Here is a 21,377-nt window from a genome sequence, read left to right as displayed (position 1 = left end):
TACTGACACAAGTTGACACAAATGTTGTTTTGTCTTTGTTACTCATTGAATGCAAAGAAAGATAGAACGACGTTTGTGTCGACGTGTGTCAATAATAGGAAAGCACCCATTTACATCTGTATTCAGAGCCTGAATTTTACATCTCGTATTACTGCCAAAAATGACCGATTGAATCTGATTAAAAATTTTGAATCCGCATGAATCTGGATTCTTGATCCGGAAATCACGGATTTATAACGATTACACCGACTGAAAACGATTGAAACGGATTGGTATTCAAGGATGTAATTTCACTCGTTTTCTATCGGTTTGAATCAGTCTAAATTGTTATGATTTCGTGAACTCCGAAATCACAAAATTATAATGATTTAAACGGATTGACTGAAACCGATTCAAACTGATAGAATCCGTGAATTCCGGATATATAAACAGGATTATTTACTACTTTATTATAATTCCATTCTTTTGTACTACAAATTTATATTATTACAATGTGCAGTATTTATTTAACCCTTCAAAAACACACCTTTTTTTTTATTCACGGAGAATCTGACCCTACACATACTTTGATCGTCCACCATTGGAATTATTTACATATTTTAAAAAATTAAAAAAAAAAAAATTTTTTATTTTTATCAATTGATTTAACAATGTTCCAAGTACATCTGGGAATTTTTTAAAGCTAATCGTACTCGTCAATTTAAATTGGTGGACGATCAAAGTGTGTGTAGGGTCAAATTGACAGTGTTCTTAAAAAAAAGTTTTTTTTACAAAAAAATTTTATTTTTTTATGTTTAATATTTTTGGCTACAAACTTTTCTGGCAAAAAAAAAAAGAAAAAAAAGGGTCAAATTAACCCTGTGTGTTCTCGAAGGGTTAAATAAAAACATTTTACAGTTTTGCAAATATAGAATTCATAACTTTACCAAAAGGAAATCCTGTAGTAAGAACTCTATTACGTAAAAATTATGTGTTATATACAATTTTAATGATTAAAGCGGATTTAATCCAATTCACATAGCTACTTTCACTACCCAGTTTAAATGGATTAAGCGCAGATACGATTTAAACCAATTGAGTAGAATTTAGATGAATCCGGAAATATCGCATTAAATCCGATTTCGGTGTTGTATTAAAATTTTACGATTGATGCGGATTCAATACGATTCAGGTGGTCATTTTATTTACTCGATTAAAATGGATTAAGATTAATACGATTGAAACCGATTCAGTCGGATTCAGATGAATCCGGAAATATTGCATTAAATCCGATTTCGGTGTTGTATTAAAATTTTACGATTGATGCGGATTCAACACGATTCATGTGCTTATTTTATTCACCCGATTAAAATGGATGTGCATTAATACGATTGAAACTGATAACGACGGATTCAGATTAATCCGGAAATGCCGAATTAAAAACGATTCCGATTGATTTGTTATTAGAACCGATTCACTTCCAATCGGGCATCCGATTAACCGGATTAAAAACGCATTCATTCCGATTCAATTTCACCAAATTTAATACGGAACCAATCGGATTTAATCGGTCATTTTCAGCAAGGGCGGGGCTTTGTGTCATACACATTACGCTTTTTTCAAGTTTACTTAAAAACTAATAAAGATATTTGGCTAAAATTTTAATAAAATAACCTTTCAACCTTGCTATTAAAAAAAAACATAATTAAAATAATTGATTTTTTAACATTTTAAAGAGCCGAATTTTTTAAGTAGACAAGTCAAGCGTAGACAGATAGCCCCATATATGCGGGGCTATCTGTCCACATAATATAAAACACATTATTTATATTAATTTTTCTATACTTATTTATGATATTATTTATTATTAATATATATATAATATTGAAAAAACTGCCTAGTCGTTAGAATCAGAGAAGTAGTAGGCACACACTTTGTGTAGATTTTTTGATAAGTTTCCTGCGTAGAGCTGACTTTTCTTTATATACGGTGGCATCAAACTGATTTTAAGTCCATTGCAAAATCAATGTGATGAGTTTCTTTTGTCCCCTCAATTCTTTAATCTTTTTTTTTATTTGGGGCCTTTACTTTATCCTCGGCAGCGTTTGAAATAGAAAATACTCAATAATTTAAGACAAACTCATATATTTAACTTGACGTGTATTTTTAAAATAAAAATTTGGTGACGATTCTTGAATCGCAGGATCAAGTAATTGCTCGTAGGTCACTTTTTTACAGTAGCGAGTGAGAGCCCGAACATTTATTCCAAAGTCTAACGCTGATTTTACGAAACGATTCTTGCTCAATTTTTATTCTTTAATCGCTCTAAATGTAATTTTATTAGATATGTCTACCTTATCCGTTTTAACCCTTTTTGGTCACATTTTCCGAGAATCCCGTACCGGTCACACTGGGTGAAATACACCCCCAGCGTGTATAAAAAATTGTAGGTGACCTTAAAAAAAAATATCCTGTTGTAGTTTAAGTCTTCCTTAAAAAGACTGTATAGGTTTGATTTGCAAAAAATTAATTTAACATATGTAAAAAAATTGTTGGAAAAAAAGTCGGAAAAGTAACTTTTTCACAAAAACTAATGTAACTTTTTCAATTTTTAAGATATTTTAATTTTTCAAACGGTTTTTTCATTCTCAGATAATGCACTTTTCACTTATTATTGCAATTTATGCGGCCGTTCCAAAAAATTTATTTATTTTGAGGTATAAAGGTGCGATTTTTTGCGGAAAAAAATGCCGAGAAAGAACTAACGGGCCGAAAAATATACCACCGACGGGGATCGATACTTGAAGGTCCCAACTACCTGTAGATGGCGGCACAAGGCCCATTTCCATTGGTTTACTGGGTCGTTTTCGAAGTCAAAAAAACGCTGGGGTTATTTTACCCAGTGTGACCAAAAAGGGTTAAGGAAAGTCTTTCTTTTGTAGTTGCGCACCATTTATAAAAGAACAATTCGTCATTGAAGTGTGGACACATTGCCCCATCAAAAATAGAACAGGTAGCCCCGACCACGTTTTTCAGTCTTTAACATGTTGCCAATTTTAGATAATGCGGAAGTAAGATTTGACGCTTCTCACACTACACCTGATAAACTATATATTAATTGATAATATTATGAATTGCTTACTTTAATTTGAGTAAAACTACTGTCGCACAGCAAATTTTTCGACCGTCGAAAAATGTGAATAATTAAGCGTCTGCGAGAGGTATTGCAAGAAAACAAACAACATTTAAGGCAATTTTTGGCGATCGTTTAGTATATGTACCAAGTGTACCAAACTGCACCAGACCGTTTTGACGACACTGGTACTTTGTGGTTAAGGCGTGGTCAATCATTTTGGTATCTCTCTGGTTGATACCACGCTATACCCTGCTCTGAAGCAGGGTAGTATTTCCAAGTCTGTGGTACGTAGCAAATACGCGCCAATTTATAAAATAAATAGTTGTAAGCAACGTGTGTGTTATGTCAACAGCTACTGCAATTAGAGGTTAAGTAAGGATCAGTATAAGTGTATGTAGTGTATTTAAAGATTGTATTACTCAACACTTGTTATTTATCAAGATTTATTAAAATAATAAGCAATATATTTATTAAAATAAAAAATATATTATCTTGCAGATCATGGATAGTGAAAGAGATTTTCAGTTATGTACGAACGACCATGGCCAACTGTTTCGAAATTAACGCCGCTTTAACGTCGGTTTGGACGTCGCGAGCGCGATCGAGGAAAGCGTGACGATCAACGAACGCGGCTTCAGAGAATCGATTTTAGCAACGATGAATTTCTCGTGTTGTTGTTTTTTTTTTCTTGTCTGTCTGCTTACTTCTCTCTCCGATATCACGAACTATTTTGAGGAAGAGAGTATCGTGGCGAAGGATAGGAGGGATGAAGTCGAGGGGGTGTGAGTTCGAGGGAGTGCGAGTTCGGGGGAGTGCGAGTTCGGGGGGGTGGATTGCGGGATTCGGCGGAGACGTGCAGAAAGGATATTCGACGGAGAAAGGAGATTCGACGGAGACATTTCGAAGGGAGTTTCGAAAGGAGATTCGATGGAGTCATAGCGGATTGCTCGAATGATGGAGTCATAGCGGATTATTCGAATTCGTCGTCTTTATACGTAAGAAGGTAGATAGAAGTTTAAAGGTAAGAGTAAGCTTTACTACGATTGAGTTAACCGCGGATTCATACGTTCGAGGTCATGACGGGCAACACGATGTTGCGTGATTACCGCGTAGCTTTTTGCGATCAGCTTTATATTATGGTGAAGGATAACGAATGTTCTTGCGTACACCTTTAAAGGTGATCGAGCAGTTCGAGACTGCGATGTAAGATTCAGACCTCTTACGTGATGACGAACAGTTCGAGACTGTAAGGAGATTTCGAATGAATGTTTTTTGATACACCGCTGATGACGAATAGTTCGAAACTGTAAAGAGATTTCGAATGACGTTTTTGATACATCGCTTTGAGTTTATTATAATGCTGAATTACGTTGATACACCGAATACGCCGAATGACGAATTGATACACCTTTTTTGAGACTTTTAAATTATTTGGATTTGTTATTTACAGATTTAACTCAGTCCTGATTTTCCTGCGCGCCATTCATCCTTGCGATCTACGATCCTGATTTTTCTGCGCGCCATTCATCCTTGCGATCTACGATTCTGATTTTCCTGCGTCCTGCGCGATAAACATCATTGATCTGCGCGCCATTCATCCTGCGTTCTACGTTCCTGATTTTTCTACGTCTTTCATATTAAACATCTTTGATCTACGCACCATTCATTCTTGTGATCTATGTTTATGCTGTTCCTAAATTCTTTGTGTTAAACTTTTTTGCTCTTTACGCTTCTTCATCATTCCTGACATTCTTAATCTCATTCGCACAACACCAACCAGATTGTCAACACATAACACCAACCGATCGTGGATGATCAGGGAAGAAATATATATTACTGCAAAATAAGTGAGTAAAATGTTGTACATAATTATACTTTTATTATTTTAAAAATAAGATCTGTTTAAATTGACGCGCAGTAAGCAAAATGTTAGCTAGCAAATTTGCAACAGTCAGGATCCCACAATAAAGCCATAGAAAAGCTCATGTTCTGTCGACAGAGCATGCTGATATGATTTGACGACAGATTGATAGCAGAAACAGACCAAGTCCTGCTGTACGCAGACCTGCTCGATTTCTGCCACCAGTCTGCCATCAGATCGCTACAGACATTGTTCGGATTTCTCAGATTTCTGCTGTCAATCTGCTGGCATAGCATGTCAGCAGACTGTGAGATTTCTGATGGCAGTTTGGCAACATCGTCAGATAGAACAGATTCTATGTAAGATTTGTTGCCTATTTGCCATCAAAAATTCATTGCAAATTGCTCAGAATCTGCTTGCATAGGTTTTGCTATCTGGGAAGATGTCGCACAATTAAATATAATATTATTATTACAGCAGGTGATGTAGCAGTCTTTGATAATGAACCACACACATTGGATGAAGCTTCTATAAATGAAAATACAAGTAACTATTTCACGATTATATTTGATTAATAATCTCATATATATCATTATTTTACTAATAAAACTGTAAAAACATTGTAACATTAACTTTATGAAATTTTTTCCTATTACCTTTTTGTCTTACACTTATATATGAAATAGAAAAAGATGTAACGCAATCCGTTGAACCACAGAGTGAAGGACAAATGAGCGCAACAAATGAAGATAGTAAGTATAATATATATCCGACGTAAAATTTACTTTTTGTATCGCAAAGTTTATTACAAATATGTGTGAACAATATCAAATATTTTAACGCTTATAGGATTTACTCATGAAATGACTGTAAAACTACTGGAGATTGTACAATCCAAATTTCATTTTCTTAATGACAAAATGCATTCCAAAAAAAGATCTGGGCTGATATAACAACAGAAATGCAAAAAACTGGTTACTTAGTTACTTATGGAACAAAAGCTGCTGATAAATGTCATCAACGCTGGCGGAATTTAGAGAAAATGTATCATGGACATTGTCGTTACATGAAATCTACTGGTACGGGAAAGAAAAAGCCACCAAAGTATTTTGATGAGATGCACGAACTTATTGGGGAAAAACACAGTAGTCAACCAGTCAATTTGTTGGATTCATTAGATGACGTATCTACAGCAAGTGCTTCTGACACTTGCAGCATTGAAACAAAAAGTAGTGAAGCCATTAATAACAATGAAACTGATAACTTTCCTGATAACGTAGATAATAAGTCAAATAATATAAAAGAAAACATAGATTCTAATGTAAGTAGACCGAGTATTTTTAAAAACGTTAAGAAATCAGTAAGACCAAAGGTAGATTATGTAAGCACAGTTTTAAAACAATTACATGAACAAGATGTAGAAATTGAAAGCAAGCGTTTTAAAAAATTTGAAACATTGTTAGAAAAACAAAACAAGTTGAGAAAGCAAACATTAGAACAGCGTGGTGAATTCTTAAGTGTGTTAAAAACTCTTATTAAATCAGAAGCTCCTAAAAAAAATAAGAAAAGAAAATATTCCTCTAAGTCCTCTGACTCACAATCAGATTAATTATTATATATAAGGGAATACTTATCGCAGTACAAATTACTTTTTATTTTGGTTAATTATTGCAAAATAAGATTTTATTTTTTTTGGGTATGTAGAATATAATTTACGTAAATTACAAGTTATACGTTTGAAATGAGGCTGATTAATACATAAGTATTAAATGTTTAATATATTTTTAAAGTTCCTACTGAGTGTACTATAAAACATTATTTACGTTTGAATAAAGGAAAATAAAGATATTACGAGAAAATAGAAAGTACATTTATATATTTAATTATGTTTGATACCCTTTTACATGTATTTGTCTATCTATGTTTATGTCTATCTATTTGACAATTGCATCATTATGGTATTTCTTTTGTCAATTGCAATATTCCTGTCGTCAGGTCTTCTAAGAATTTGCATTCTATCGATTCTTTCAACATTAACATCTAGTAATGATTCAGCAACGTCATTATTTATAAGGCAAAAATTGTGTAGAGCACAACATGCCATCACAATGTTTGAAGCTTTTTCTATTTTGTATGTTTGTATATATTTTTAAGCCTTCGCCATCGTCCTTTTAATAATCCAAAACAATTTTCAATTTTTACTCTTGTTTTGCTGTGTATTTTATTATATATTTTTTGCATACGTGTCATATTTCCGTAATCTTTAAAAGGAGGTAGAAGCCACTCTTTAATGGGGTATATTTTATCACCTAATAGATGTTGATTTGGCAAAAAATATTGGGAATATCCGTTTTGTTCAATTTTGACATATAAGCTTGAATTACTTAATACTCGGCAATCATTAGCTGATCCAGGATGTCCTACATATACATTCGTAAGTAGACAATCTGCTGTACATATTCCTTGCAAAATTATGGAATGTGTCAAATATCTATTTTGATAACATTTTTGCTGCATACTTGGTGCCATAACATTTAGATGGCAACCATCAATTGCTCCAATTACACCTTAAACAGATTATAATTCAATCCTATCATTTTATTAATAGAACAACACTTAAAACAATAACTTGTCTTAAGTGTAACATTTAGTCATACCTGGAAAACCTGCTAAATTTCTAAATTTTGCTTCTATACTAACTCTTTCATTTATTGTAGGCCACTGTATTAAAGTAGGTACCAATTTTAAGACGCAGTTTATCCATGTAGTAATGCAATTAGAAATAGTTGATGTTGCTACATCAAATTTATCTCCAATTTGGGTCATGGATATTTGATGTGCCAAATAGTATAAAGCTATTTGTTGTACTTTATGGGGCTGTACTGGTTCATATCCTCCAGTATATACCTAGAATTATGTTTAAATTATATTATATATATAGTTTATTAACTTTAGCATAACAGCCAGAAAGTGGGTTTAAATTATATTAAAAATGTTGAATATTTATTACAGAATTTTAATTAATATAGAAGACAAATACAGTAATTATTGTAAATTTTCAAGGCAACAAAATACTGCATTAAAAACAAATTTTGTGTTGTTAATACAATATATTTATAATTATACAATCCGTTTAAAATATAATTAGTATAACTAATATTCAGACAGCACAAATTTCTAAGAAATATCTTTAGAATGTTGGGATGTCCAAAAGACTTCTTTAAGACATCCCTTGGAGAGGAACCCCATCTGTGCTGTTTGGATACTTGCTATTTATATAGATTTTGATGTCATAACATTTATATGTTATTATATCAAACATTCATCAAAATGTTATCAAAATAGTTATATGTTGCATTCCAGTAAACACTAACAGTAACATTCCATCAATGCATTGTTAATTGGTGTTTACTGGAATTTTATAATTTATTCAAGAAATATAATTATTATGGAAAATTTAAATTCCCAGACAGCATAAAAGAATTTTTAAAAGATTTAGAACGTCTTTCGGACTTTTGTGCTGTCTAGATTACTCTAGATTATATTACCTTTTGCATTTCATCTTGTCGTGTTACTAATTGTAATAACTGTTGAAATGTTTCACGTTTCAACCTGAATGTCAGAAAAAAGTCGTTTTCCAAATATAAATCAATCCACATTTCGGAATATAGTCCAGGACGAGTATGATGTTGTCTTTGTTTCATAATAGGTAATATACGTCGTTTATTCTTTCTTGCATTGTTTAATTGCATGTACATTTCCGTTACTCCAGATATTTCTTCATCTTCATATATTTCATTTAATAATATTAATAAACACGTTTTAAGACTCATGTTTATACTGCTCTTAAGAAATTAAACCTTAATTATTAAACCTTAATACCGCGTTGTGTGAAACAAATTGGTTATGTTTACTGGGTTGTTTAGCAGAAAAAGCAGCTCAATGAGCACTCACAAATATTTTTTTGGATCTTTGATACATCCAAGAAAATGTAACAATCAAAGGAAGTAATTAATAAGCGCTCAACTGAGCTGTTTAATCTGAACGAAATAAATATCTTTGAACTGTTTGCAAGTCGCGCGTCAGCAGAAAAAAACCAGTCCATTTTAAGCGTTCGCAGTGGTACATGGTAGTGGTACATATACCAGAATAAGCTCCGCCCCTACCAATATCAACCTTGGTACATGTACCAAACAATCGCCAAAAATTGCCTTAAAATGTCTTACGTAGGGCATTTTTTAACTACTTGTTACAATGGTAGAGACATCTCTGTCTCTTAAAACTTGAGACATATTATAGTAGTACTGTGGACAGATAGCCCCGGTCTTCCCTATTATTCATATTTTTAATACGGCTCGCTTTTAATCTAAAGGTGGAAATTGCACATGATTCGCAAATCGATAAGAGTTAATTCTATGATAAAAATCGACAAAAGTCTATTTTATAGCTGCATTCCGATATTTACTGTCAGTACTAAAAATCTATAGTATACGTGACATAAAATATAATAAAATATAAATTTTCAGTACTGACAGTGAATATCGAAATGCAGCTAATATTTGTGCCATGTTTGTGCAATCTAGTTTGCTTCCAGCAGTCATTGAACAATCATTGCCTATCAAATAAACTTGTCTCATATCTTACGTACGATAGGAGTAATCCGCTCTAATGACATCTTTCTTTGTTACAATACCAATATATCGAGTTTAATTATTATAATATATATATATATATATATATATATATATATATATATATATTATATATATAATGTGTGTGTGTGTGTGTGTGTGTGTGTGTGTGTGTGTGTGTGTGTGTGTGTGTGTGTGTGTGTGTGTGTGTGTGTGTGTGTGTGTGTGTGTGTGTGTGTGTGTGTGTGTGTGTGTGTGTGTGTGTGTGTGTGTGTGTGTGTGTGTGTGTGTGTGTGTGTGTGTGTGTGTGTGTGTGTGTGTGTGTGTGTGTGTGTGTGTGTGTGTGTGTGTGTGTGTGTGTGTGTGTGTGTGTGTGTGTGTGTGTGTGGTGTGTGTGTGTGTGTGTGTGTGTGTGTGTGTGTGTGTGTGTGTGTGTGTGTGTGTGTGTGTGTGTGTGTGTGTGTGTGTGTGTGTGTGTGTGTGTGTGTGTGTGTGTGTGTGTGTGTGTGTGTGTGTGTGTGTGTGTGTGTGTGTGTGTGTGTGTGTGTGTGTGTGTGTGTGTATGCATATATACAGATATCTTGTTGTAGTTCAATTAAAATTATTGTAAAATTTTTTAATATAGACAATATGGACACTTGCGACGATTCGCAATTTATGTGATAGCGCAAATGTGTGCGCGTGCCTGGTAACGCAGGTAGACGCGAAGTTCTCGTATATACCTGCCGAACGATCCAAACGCGTCGCCTACGTCGTCGCGCTGCATGCCGTTATTCATGCTGCTGTTGTTGTCGGTGGAGCACATGGTGTTAATTTTCGCGTAATGAGCTCACAGATCGCGGGAAAGAGCCTATCTCTCACTGCGCAGTTTCTGCAGTCACTTCGTCTGAACAAAATGCGTAGCGTAGCCAAGCTTAGCAAGCACTTCAATAACGCTGAATAATACTGAACTGTACTGAACTCTGAAAGAGACGTAGAGAGAATGGGTCCATCCAGGAGCACGACCACTCACTGAGCTGCTAAGTAACAATAGAATGTGATTGGTTCTTTCCTTTGGATCCAACCAGTCACACTTAAGCCAGCACAGTATGGGAGCTTTTCATTTAGCGACTCAAGTTGACACAAGCGTCATTCTGGGAGCTTTCCAACAAGCGACACAAGTCGACAAAAATGTCCTACTAGTAAGCAAGGAACATTAAATTAACGTTTAGAAATATTGACTTTATGTGTATTTTTTAAACGTTTTTGTAATATTATATACATATTTGAAAAGTATTATTTCGTAATATGATTTTTCTGAATGTTGTTAAAATATTTTAAAAACGTACAGAAAATATATTTTTCAAATGTTATATACTCTGATATTTATTTGAGATCAATGCAACAGTTCAAAATTCCTTGTAATTTGGACTTAGAAATAACGTTGATAGTATATTAAATTTTATTTGTTATAATAATGTTATTGTTTTATATTGTGCGCAATAACGCTCATCGTGACAGCCATGATGTACATACATACATCATACATTTATTCTACATATATACGATGCATGAGTGCGTATATACACGTGTGTGGATTGAGCAATGAGTGCTTTTTAATTATTTACAGCATATTTATATATATAAGTAAATAACTATTATATTCTAAAGTATATTATAATGATAAAAACTTAATTAACCATATGTGCTGTGAATAGTAGCTGGTGATGCAGGATTCATTTTCCGATTTACAAGAGAGATTTACAGAAGAGAGGAAATATCAATTAATTTATCTACGTTCTATAATAGACTTGTCCTTGGACGTATATCAAAAATATCATCAAGGTTCGTCAATGCTATTATTTTTTATAAAATAACCTCAAAATTTGGGAAAATATGTCATTATCAAAAAAGAATTATTTCCGAGATAATTCATATCCCAGCAAACGAAAAAAGATTGAAAAGAATTAAAACGGGATTGCTAGGAATTCAATTAAGGACTTTCCGAATTCCATATTGTGTCCAAAAAAGAGATTGAAATAGTTTCAATATCATGGAATTCCTTATTTTGGAAAGAATTTGTCTTTTTTGAATCCCATCCAATTCCGACACAAAAATATTATACCACTGAATGCCAGGTTAGGGATTAAAAAGTTTCGTGATGAATTCCATTGAATACCATTGATTCCGTTAACGAAATGAATACCACTGAATGCCAGGTTAGGGATTGGAAAGTTTCGTGATGAATTCCATTGAATACCATTGATTCCGTTAACGAAATGAATACCATTGAATGCCAAACTAGGAATTAAAAATTTTCGTATTGAATTCCATTGAATTCCGTCTATCTTGACAATAAAATAAATACCATTGAATGCCAGGATAGGGATTAAAAAGTGTCCGTGTTGAACTCCATTGAATTCCGACCATTCCGACAATGAAATAAATACCATTGAATCCCAAATTTAGAAATAAATATGTATATATCAAATTCCATTGAATTCCGGCGACATTTACAACAGAACAAATTCCATTTTATTTCAAATTAAGATTAAAAAACGAGTATAATACGTTAAATTCCTAGTTTTATCCCATCGTTATTTAAATCTATAATATATATTGAATATGTCATTCCCTATCACTTATAAAATTGAAAGTCATTCTTATGAATTAATTGTAATTTTAAAAGTTCCGTATTAGTTTAATTTTTGGTAACTTTGGGATAAACAGACTAATGTAAAACATTAAATTTTTTAATATTCAACAGTCAGTATTGTTACATTAAAATAAAACGTTTTATTTACAAAAATCATATTAGACAATTTTTATTGTAAATATATATACAATTAAGTTGACAATAAAATAAATTATATTATTTTTTGTTTTTCAGCGTACAGCGTGAGCTCGATGAGGAGAATTATATTCTAATCTACCCTCCCAGATAGCACAGAGATTCGAAAAAGAATTCTTTTTTATGTCACTAATTCTGAATTCTTTTTTAGATGCAAAAAGATTTCAGAATTAGTAACATATATATATATATATATATATATATATATATATATATATATGTCACTAATTCTGAAATCTTTTTGCATCTAAAAAAAATTCAGAATTGGTGACATAAAAAAGAATTCTTTTTCGATTCTCTGTGTTATCTGGATACTTCGAGTAACAAACACATTGAGAGAAAAAATTTTTTAAACGAAGTAAATATTTAATTAAAATGATTGTTTTTGATTGAAGTAAATATTCATTTTATTTAAATAAAAATATCTAATTCCAAGTAAATATGTGTATTGTATTAAATAAATTATTTTAAGTCATTACATTTTCTACATTTAAGTAAAGATTTCATGAAATACAGAATATTATTTATTAAACAAAGTAAACTGTTATTTCAAAATGAGAAATCTAACTTTCTTTACTTTAAAAATTACATCTTAGAAAATGTTTTCTAGAATTAAAATGACAATTTTTTTAGTTGAAATTTATATGCTCTTTGACATTTAATATCTTGTTATAAGTAAACATTAAACAAAAAAATAATTTTTTTCTATGTAGTAACATTTTTTTAAGAAAAAGTGTAATATTTAAAATCTATACACCAAGAAAATAAATATTTAAATCCAATAAAATAATTTCTTGAGTCATGTAATAAATCATTTTCTTGAATAAAGTATGACTTTTGTGGGTTATAACGTTTCCTTTTCTTAATGACAAAATTTTACTTTCTTGAAGAAAATTACTTAGGCGGCTTCTACCAAGGAAATATTTTTTTAAATCAAATAAATATGTTTTTAAATTATGTTTTTCATTTCAGTAAATATTTATTTAATTTAAATAAAAATGTACGATATCAGAATTAAAATAACAATTTTTTTAGTTGAAATTTATATGCTCTTTGACACTTAATATCTTGTTATAAGTAAACATTTATTCTTTAACAAGAAAATAATTTTTTTCTATGTAGTAACATTTTTTTAAGAAAGAGTGTAATATTTAAAATTTATACGCCAAAAAAATAAATATTTAAATCCAATGAAATAATTTTTTAAAAGCCATGTAATAAATCATTTTCTTGAATAAAGTATGACTTTTGTGGGTTATAACGTTTCCTTTTCTTAATGACAAAATTTACTTTCTTGAAGAAAATTACTTCTTAGATGGCTTCTATCAAGGAAATATTCTTTTAAACCAATGTGGCGGTACGCGCTACCAGTGATACACGCCCGCGCGGAAAATGGGTAGTTCGCATCAACGCCGCTTGGCGTCGCATCGCCCGCACTTTCTCTCGAGTTCAAAATTCCGCATCGACCGATATATAGGGAGACTCCCTATACCGAATAAGATATTTTTGGATATTTTCAGGCGCTATAGTCGCCTATAGGCCAAGAGTTCCCAAGCTCTAAGCCCACACGGCGCCAGTCGTCTGACTACAAAAATAAACGTTTATCTAAAAGCATTGATCCTTTCTTATTTTCATAAAATTGTGTGTGTGTGTGGTCATTACGGGAGGAATTTAAAACAATTTCCTAAACCATCTAATGCCATGCAATTCCATAATTTTTACGGATTCCATAGGATTGGATGGAATTGAAAATTTCTTTTTTGGATTCCATGGGATTGGACCATCTCATTTCGAATCCCATCTAATTTTATCTAATTCCGCCAAAAAAGGGATTCAAAGGTATTAAAAAATTTGATATCTTTTAATCTTTTTTCGTTAGCTGGGATATCAAAGAATAAACCAATGAATCAATTTGAACAAGGATACTGAATCACTATTATAGACGAGGTCTATTTTGAAAAAGTGCTGTGTGAATCCGACAAACCAAGTTGGCTCACAGTTTTTCAATGTTCATATCGGAAAGACGTTATATATATTGCCAGTCAAGTCGATTTAAATTACTTTAATTGTTATTCTATATACTGGCGAAAGAAATTTATTATTCTGTTTATTACACACCGTCGACCTAGTAATCGGTGCTCCATCTTACAGTTGTTATTGCGATAAATATTACCACAGCCCCAGTGGTCGAATTGGCACGACACCCGCACGGTATACGGGAGGTTCCAGGTTCAAACCCTGGCTGGGGTAATATTTTTCGCAATAAGATTAAAAATTATTTAATTTAGAAATTACATCAACGGACCAAAATTATGGTCAAAATTAATAATGTCTCGATATTGATCTGAAAAAAGTGCTGTGTGAATCCGAGAAACCAAGTTGGCTCACAGTTTTTCAATGTTCATATCGGAAAGACGTTATATATATTGCCAGTCAGGTCGATTTAAATTACTTTAATTGTTATTCTATATACTGGCGAAAGAAATTTATTATTCTGTTTATTACACACCGTCGACCTAGTAATCGGTGCTCCATTTTACAGTTGTTATTGCGATAAATATTACCACAGCCCCAGTGGTCGAATTGGCACGACACCCGCACGGTATACGGGAGGTTCCAGGTTCAAACCCTGGCTGGGGTAATATTTTTTGCAATAAAATTAAAAACTATTTAATTTAGAAATTACATCAACGGACCAAAATTATTGTCAAAATTAATAATGTCTCGATATTGATCTGAAAAAAGTGCTGTGTGAATCCGACAAACCAAGTTGGCTCACAGTTTTTCAATGTTCATATCGGAAAGACGTTATATATATTGCCAGTCAGGTCGATTTAAATTACTTTAATTGTTAAATAAAAATGTTCCATAATGAGTCAGAAGCTACTCATTTAAATTTAAATATTTTATAAAACCTGTCATTTATAAATTGAATGCTCAATTTGCATTAATTACGCATTTAAATGTGCGCATTTTGAACACACAATTAATGTGGTTTTGAAGCCAATGCAATTGTACACGCATTAAGGATGTATGGGTCGTACAGTCATCATTGCTAAAAGTTAAACTTTTAATAAAAGAAGACTTTGCATGTATGTCAAACAACTCAAAATTTTTTATATGTTAGAAGAGATTACCGTTAACAGTTTTGAGTATAACTTTTTGTTATTTAAATAATTAGTAGAATTGTTTAAACAATTTAAAAAATTTTTTTGTGGTAAAAAATTTTGAAACTTAAAATACAATATCAATGATGTATGTTTTACACATAAAAAAAGTTTAAGAAATATCTTAATGGTTTATTTATATTTTATTTATATTTATAGCAAAAATGTCGATTTTCTATAGGGGATAATGTTAATTTTATCAACTTTAAACTTAAATAACTCTTAAATAACTTCAAAATTTTACAAAGTATTTTTAATTTAATTTAGAAACAATTTACAGCACTTTCTGAATATATTTGAAATACCTCCAATACATCCTTAATTACAATAACTTTTAAACAAGTAAGAGAATTGTGCTGAAATTTTACACAGATACTTAGACGTAATAATAGAACAATCTATGAAATTTTTAGATTTTTGGTAATGCTTTGAGATGTCACCCATACATCCTTAAAAGCCGATACACGCGCATTGACGCTCCTTGGGCTACTTCTATTCGAGAACTTGAATCGAGGACTTGGACCGATTTCTAGCATCGTGTACACAAGGCTTTTAAGACCGTGCTTACAAGTTACCTTATACATGTAGCACCCAATGTCAGCAACAAAAGTACTTCTGTGATATGTCTGTGATATATGTATCACTATACTCTAATAAGCCCCTTGCACAATGCCAAGCAACAGGCAATAGGAACAGGAAATAACCAAAAAATCGTTAATTACAACCTAAAAAATTCGAATGCTATGATTGGTTGGCAATAGGCAATAGACACAGAATTTCCAACGTGACGGAAACTCTGTGTCTATTGCCCGTGTCACTCTTTCTTTGTAATAAATGGAATATAATAATTAATTTTTTAAATTTTGTAATTGATGTAGTATTTTTAAATATTACAGTTAACAATCATTACGGGCAGTATGAACATGAGCAAATGGAATCAGTGTCACATCAGTATGCTCAAACAGAACTACAACAGTTGGATCAGTATGCTCAAACAGAGCCACAACAGTTGCATCAGTGTAGTCAAACAGAGCCAAAATTTTCTAATCATGCCCCGCGCAAAAAATTTTGAGAGACAGAATAATTGAGGCGTTACATCGAGAGGTCCGAAAATTAAAACAACAATTAGAACGACAGAAAAATAAGATACAAACTTCAAAAATAAGATACAAAAAAATGTCCTTGAATGAATATTGTGAAGCTACAGACGAATTTCTACCACCAGAGATTGCAAATTTTGTAAAAACTCAAGTACGTCTTAGTAAATATAAGTCAGCCAAAGGACGAAAATATTCACTTTCATTTAAAAAGTTTTGTTTAGATATATTGTTTTCTGGGGGAGGCAGAGTTTATAATTTTTTTGCACAAAAATTTATCCTCCCCAGTGTGAGAACCTTACAACGTATGATTGAACATTTGAAAATTACTCCAGGTTTGCATGATTTTGTTTTTGATAATTTGAAAAAAAAAAGTTACAGGCTTCTTCGTCACCTCTCGAGAAGTATTGCATTTTATGCATTGATGAAGCATCAATTAAAGCAAATCTGTATTATAATATAAGTCAGGATGAAGTCATTAGGTTTGAAGACTTGGGTGATGGTAAATTAGATCTTCCAGCATGTAATGTTGCAGTTTTAATGATCAGAGGGTTTTGCAACAATTGGAAACAACCTTTGGCTTACTTCTTTCTTCATTCTTCTTTCTCTGCTAGGAAATTAATAGCCATTATTCCTCAAGCAATTACAAAACTGCAAAATGCGGGGTTTAAAGTGTAGTCGCGTTTGTTTCAGACATGGGAGGGAATTTTAAATTAACCGCTAAATACCTAGGTGTGACAGAGAACAATCCATTTCTTTGTTAATAACGAGCGAATCTCACATCTTTTTGATTCACCTCATATAATTAAAGCTGTCATGAATAATTTTCTTGACAATATTATTGAGTATGACTTTAAAGCGATATCTTGAAAGTGCGTTGATGATTTATTTCAACAAGATCAAACTAAGCAATTTTGACTTGCACCTAAACTCACTGATAAGCATATGAAATTTTCAAATTTCGATAAAATAAGAGTATATTTGGCTACACAAATTTTGAGCTCTACAGTGAGTAGTAGCTTGAGGAAAATGGTAATTTCTGAAGCTTTTAAACCTGCGGTTGCTCCAATTGCACTTAGAACAGCAGATTTTACTCAAAATATGAACGATTACTTCGATTTATTCAATTCATCTTCGGTTCAACATCCATCACAATTTAAACAAGTTTTTCGAGGAGTTTGGAACACTTTTTTCCGGCTATTCGAGGATTGAATGGCAATGTTATTAATCCTACCTTAGTTCAGTTTTTTTATTCATTCAGAAAAATATTCTCTATGAAATATATTGTACTGCTGAGAGAGAAACTGGAAATTGTGAAAGAGACAATGCTGATATATATTTGTAGCTATTACAAACTTTAGAGAGGAGAATTATATGGATGTTGAACCCAAGACAGATGACGTTACACCAATTCTTTTGGATGATCATGATTATCGTCAGATGGACGTAAACGAACAAGATGCGTTCCGATATATTTGTGGATACGTAATACGTAAATGTCTTCAAAAATATTCGTGTGAGATTTGTTCTCAATACGCAAACTCGTACATCGACTTAAATGAAACTTCATATTACTGTTTCTTTAGGGCTTACAATTCTACTGAAGATAATCCTTTCGGAAATTTATCTATGCCGCACGATAATTTCGTAATATATCTTAAAACGTTAGAAAATTTATTTTTTTCTAAAATTGAGGGATTGATTGTACAAAAGCATATAATTCGTAACCTTATTACCATTTTTGAAGAAGTTGAATTTATTCATCCGTGTCAACATTTTCCGCATAATTATTTATTGAAATTATATGCTTGGGTACGACTATTTTATACATTAAAATTTATTAATAAGCGTTTCAAATCGCAATCCGGACATAGAAAAACTATAATTTTACGTCACGATTAGATTTAATGTCTGTACGTTCTTTCCTTATAAATGCAAATTATTTTATATCTATTTTTATAAAAGCGACTGTGTTTTCGTTAATTAAATTTATTATTGAAGTTTGTTTATAATTTTATTATTATAAAACTAAATGTGTTTTTGCAACTTTGTGCATGTAAAAATGTATGTGTTATTTTCCGAAATAAATTTTTATTATTTCTGCTACTCCTTTTAACATTTCTGCTACTTCTTTTAACATTTCTACTACTTATGTAAGTTTATTACACAGTAACAGCACATAGTGATAGTGAATATTACATGTTTTTAATTTTTAATTATTGTTTTGACATTGACATTTGGAGCACATTCTTTCTACTGGATGTCCATGAGGAACAATTAATTTAAAGAAATGGATATTAATATTTATATATTACTAAAATTTTCAGTAAAAATTATGAAATTTTAACGCAAGTACTCGGAATATATAAACATAAGAATTTTTTAAATATTTTTATGCATTTTTTACTCAATGACAGAACAAATAAAAATATTAGCTTTTGCACCCAATGATCTATATTCGCTTTTGAGCTCAATAATTATATATATTTTGTATACATTTTACAATTCTATTTACACAATAAATTACGAAAAATTTTAAAATAAAATGATACAAAATACACAGAAGTGTTATTTCCATTTCTTCTACTTCAAGAAATTCTATGGATTATAATTAAAATTGCGCAAAAAATATTTTTTGATTATATATACCTACTCATATACATTTTTTTCATTATATATGTACATTTCAAACGTAGCGCCGGGTACATGTAACAATATGGCGATGTACCACGTGACTCGAGGACAACTACATCAAAGGTGCCGACACGTGTCGCTACTAGGTATAATTATACTGTGGTATGACTCGGTGACGTTAGCTCAATGTAAATTCAAAAATCTAACCTAGTGGTAGCTTTATATATTTTTTACAAAATTATATTATCTAACTTAACTCAAGTGACATATTTCAAAAAAAAGATGTGAAATTTTCAATTTCTTCTTCACAAAATTATATTACCTAACTTAACTCAAGTGACATGTATCCAACCTATATATAAGTGGTAGCTTTATATCTTTTTCACAAAATTATATTATTACCCAACTTAACTCAATAAGTAACATGTATTTACCTTTTTTTTTTACATGGTGGAAATTTTCAACCACTGGGACACGATCAACGCACCCAGTGGCCCCCCTGGTCGCGGGGACGACTCCCCGTCCTCTGGAACGGACGGGAGAGTGCCGGATTCTATGCGCGTGCATCACGAGGATTACACGCACATAGCCTGCCGGCTAAAACCACCATGAGTTGAGGGGGCCCCGGGAAACGCGTGAGCATACCTTTCATGGGCCCCTTCCCGCAAATGTCTGCCCGGAGGAGGAGGAGGAAAAGCTTCCCCCTCCCTATGCCAGTTGGCAAAAGAAGTTCTAATTTGTGGCGGGTTGGAGGGGATTAACCCTAACCCGTCACCCCCCCTCACCAGGGTTGCCAGTTCCCTCCGTGGAAGGGACCGGCAGCAGGCGCACGGTTTCCAGTCCCGCGCACCCACCCCTGGGCGAGTGAGGGAAGGCGTACCCATACCGGTCTCCTCCCTTCCGCACCCCCGTGTAGAGGGCAGGTGGGGGGCAGCCACCAGGTCTTTCTCAAAGACCGCCCCCAAACCGCCGCAGCACGAGACGGGGCACCCGTGGCGGAAACCCCATGGGGAATCCGCCCAAGCCCCGCCCCGGGCCGCACTTTCCCTCGGCTCGCGCGAAAAGTTTGCACGGGCCAGGAGGGAGGAGGAGGAACCAAGGCAATAAATTATGTGCCTCGACCCTCGTCCCCCCTATACCTCTGTGGAGTAGCGCCTCCCATCTTAATCGCTGTCGTTTGACGGGTGGTGAGCCACCCTCCTTCTAACCCGTTCGTCCATCTCCTTCCGCGCCATCACCTGGCCGCAGAAGGAGATGAAAGAGCTCCATTTATCCTCTCTCCCAAGCTCAAAAACCGCCTTTATTATTGCTCTGAGGGAAAGGTCGGGTCCAACGCTGCCACGGAGGACACAGCGCTGCGCCTCCCAGGCTGTACAAAACTCAAGTGTATGCTGCGCCGTGTCCACCTCTTCCGCCGCATGCGAAACGGTCCTATATGTGCGGGCGGCTCTGCCCATGATTAGGCGTTGTACTGCCGTTAGTTGTCCTCTGAGTCGATGATCTCTACTGACTTCGTCCGCCCACACCGGTGCTCCATAGAGCATGACAGAGTGGACCGTCTGCACATACAGGCGGCGCACATGCCCGCTCGCCCCTCTTATGTTCGGTAGAAGTCGCGCCAAATTATTGGCCACCGCTTTGGCCTTAGGGGCGACGCGGGCAATGTGTTCGCCAAGACTGCCGTCCTCCCTGAGCCACAGCCCCAAATACTTGAGACTGGGCTCAATGGGGACGCGGGTTCCGTCTATCACTAGGCCGAGTTCTCGCGGAGGCGGGCCCCGCAACGTCTTGTTATAAAATCACGTTGCTTGTGTTTTTTGCGGTGCCACCCTGATGAGTCCCAGCCTCCTAACTGAGCGCACCACGCACGCAGATGCGGCGTTGGCCAGCACTAGTACTTCCTCCCGAAGCCACGCGGACCATTATTTCAATTAGGAGGTGATCCGATAAAGTCTCATGGTTATCTATTACTTTCCATCCGCTAATGCAGCGGGCGGCAGGGAGAGTAGCCCAAGTCAAATCTATTATTGACATTCCCTGCC

At 33.7% G+C, this 21,377-nt stretch overlaps 1 protein-coding gene and 3 long non-coding RNA genes across 12 annotated transcripts in view; 3 read left to right on the top strand and 1 right to left on the bottom strand.

Moving 5' to 3' along the window:
• LOC143903594 (caspase-1) overlaps positions 1 to 10,557 on the bottom strand; it is a 110,377-nt gene extending 99,820 nt beyond the window's left edge. For both annotated transcript variants that reach the window (XR_013258756.1, XM_077417307.1), the window contains exon 1: positions 10,330 to 10,557. Coding sequence is in view for 1 of the 2 variants with exons in the window: in XM_077417307.1 (XP_077273433.1) it covers positions 10,330 to 10,412 (83 nt within the window). In the remaining variant the exon portion in view is untranslated. The remainder of the gene's footprint in view (positions 1 to 10,329) is intronic.
• On the top strand, positions 219 to 5,908 carry LOC143903673 (uncharacterized). Of its 3 annotated transcripts, XR_013258777.1 has the most exons (5): positions 219 to 3,399; positions 3,614 to 4,962; positions 5,454 to 5,522; positions 5,663 to 5,728; positions 5,826 to 5,899. It is a non-coding gene; the product is annotated as an uncharacterized LOC143903673 (long non-coding RNA). The 3 variants fall into 3 exon arrangements; XR_013258776.1 differs by having other exon boundaries at positions 5,454 to 5,728; positions 5,826 to 5,908; XR_013258775.1 differs by having other exon boundaries at positions 3,614 to 5,728; positions 5,826 to 5,908.
• Positions 10,558 to 10,651: 94 nt separating the features above from the next.
• Positions 10,652 to 19,421, top strand: LOC143903656 (uncharacterized). Of its 6 annotated transcripts, none has more exons than XR_013258770.1 (4): positions 10,838 to 11,233; positions 11,305 to 11,431; positions 16,018 to 16,213; positions 16,501 to 18,380. It is a non-coding gene; the product is annotated as an uncharacterized LOC143903656 (long non-coding RNA). The 6 variants fall into 6 exon arrangements; XR_013258771.1 differs by lacking the exon at positions 16,018 to 16,213 and adding an exon at positions 19,398 to 19,421 and having other exon boundaries at positions 10,889 to 11,233; positions 16,501 to 16,855; XR_013258769.1 differs by lacking the exon at positions 16,018 to 16,213 and having other exon boundaries at positions 10,890 to 11,233; positions 16,501 to 16,855; positions 17,077 to 18,380.
• LOC143903680 (uncharacterized) lies at positions 11,454 to 12,583 on the top strand. Its single transcript, XR_013258778.1, has 2 exons — positions 11,454 to 11,724; positions 12,477 to 12,583. It is a non-coding gene; the product is annotated as an uncharacterized LOC143903680 (long non-coding RNA).
• Positions 19,422 to 21,377: the final 1,956 nt, after the last annotated feature.

This window comes from Temnothorax americanus, unplaced genomic scaffold (genome assembly GCF_048541705.1).
Source record: "Temnothorax americanus isolate GAGA-0224 unplaced genomic scaffold, ASM4854170v1 Scaffold105, whole genome shotgun sequence".
Lineage (NCBI taxonomy): Eukaryota > Metazoa > Arthropoda > Insecta > Hymenoptera > Formicidae > Temnothorax > Temnothorax americanus.
The sequence above is the reverse complement of the archived record's forward strand: the minus strand, read 5'-3'. Positions and strand labels throughout refer to the sequence as shown.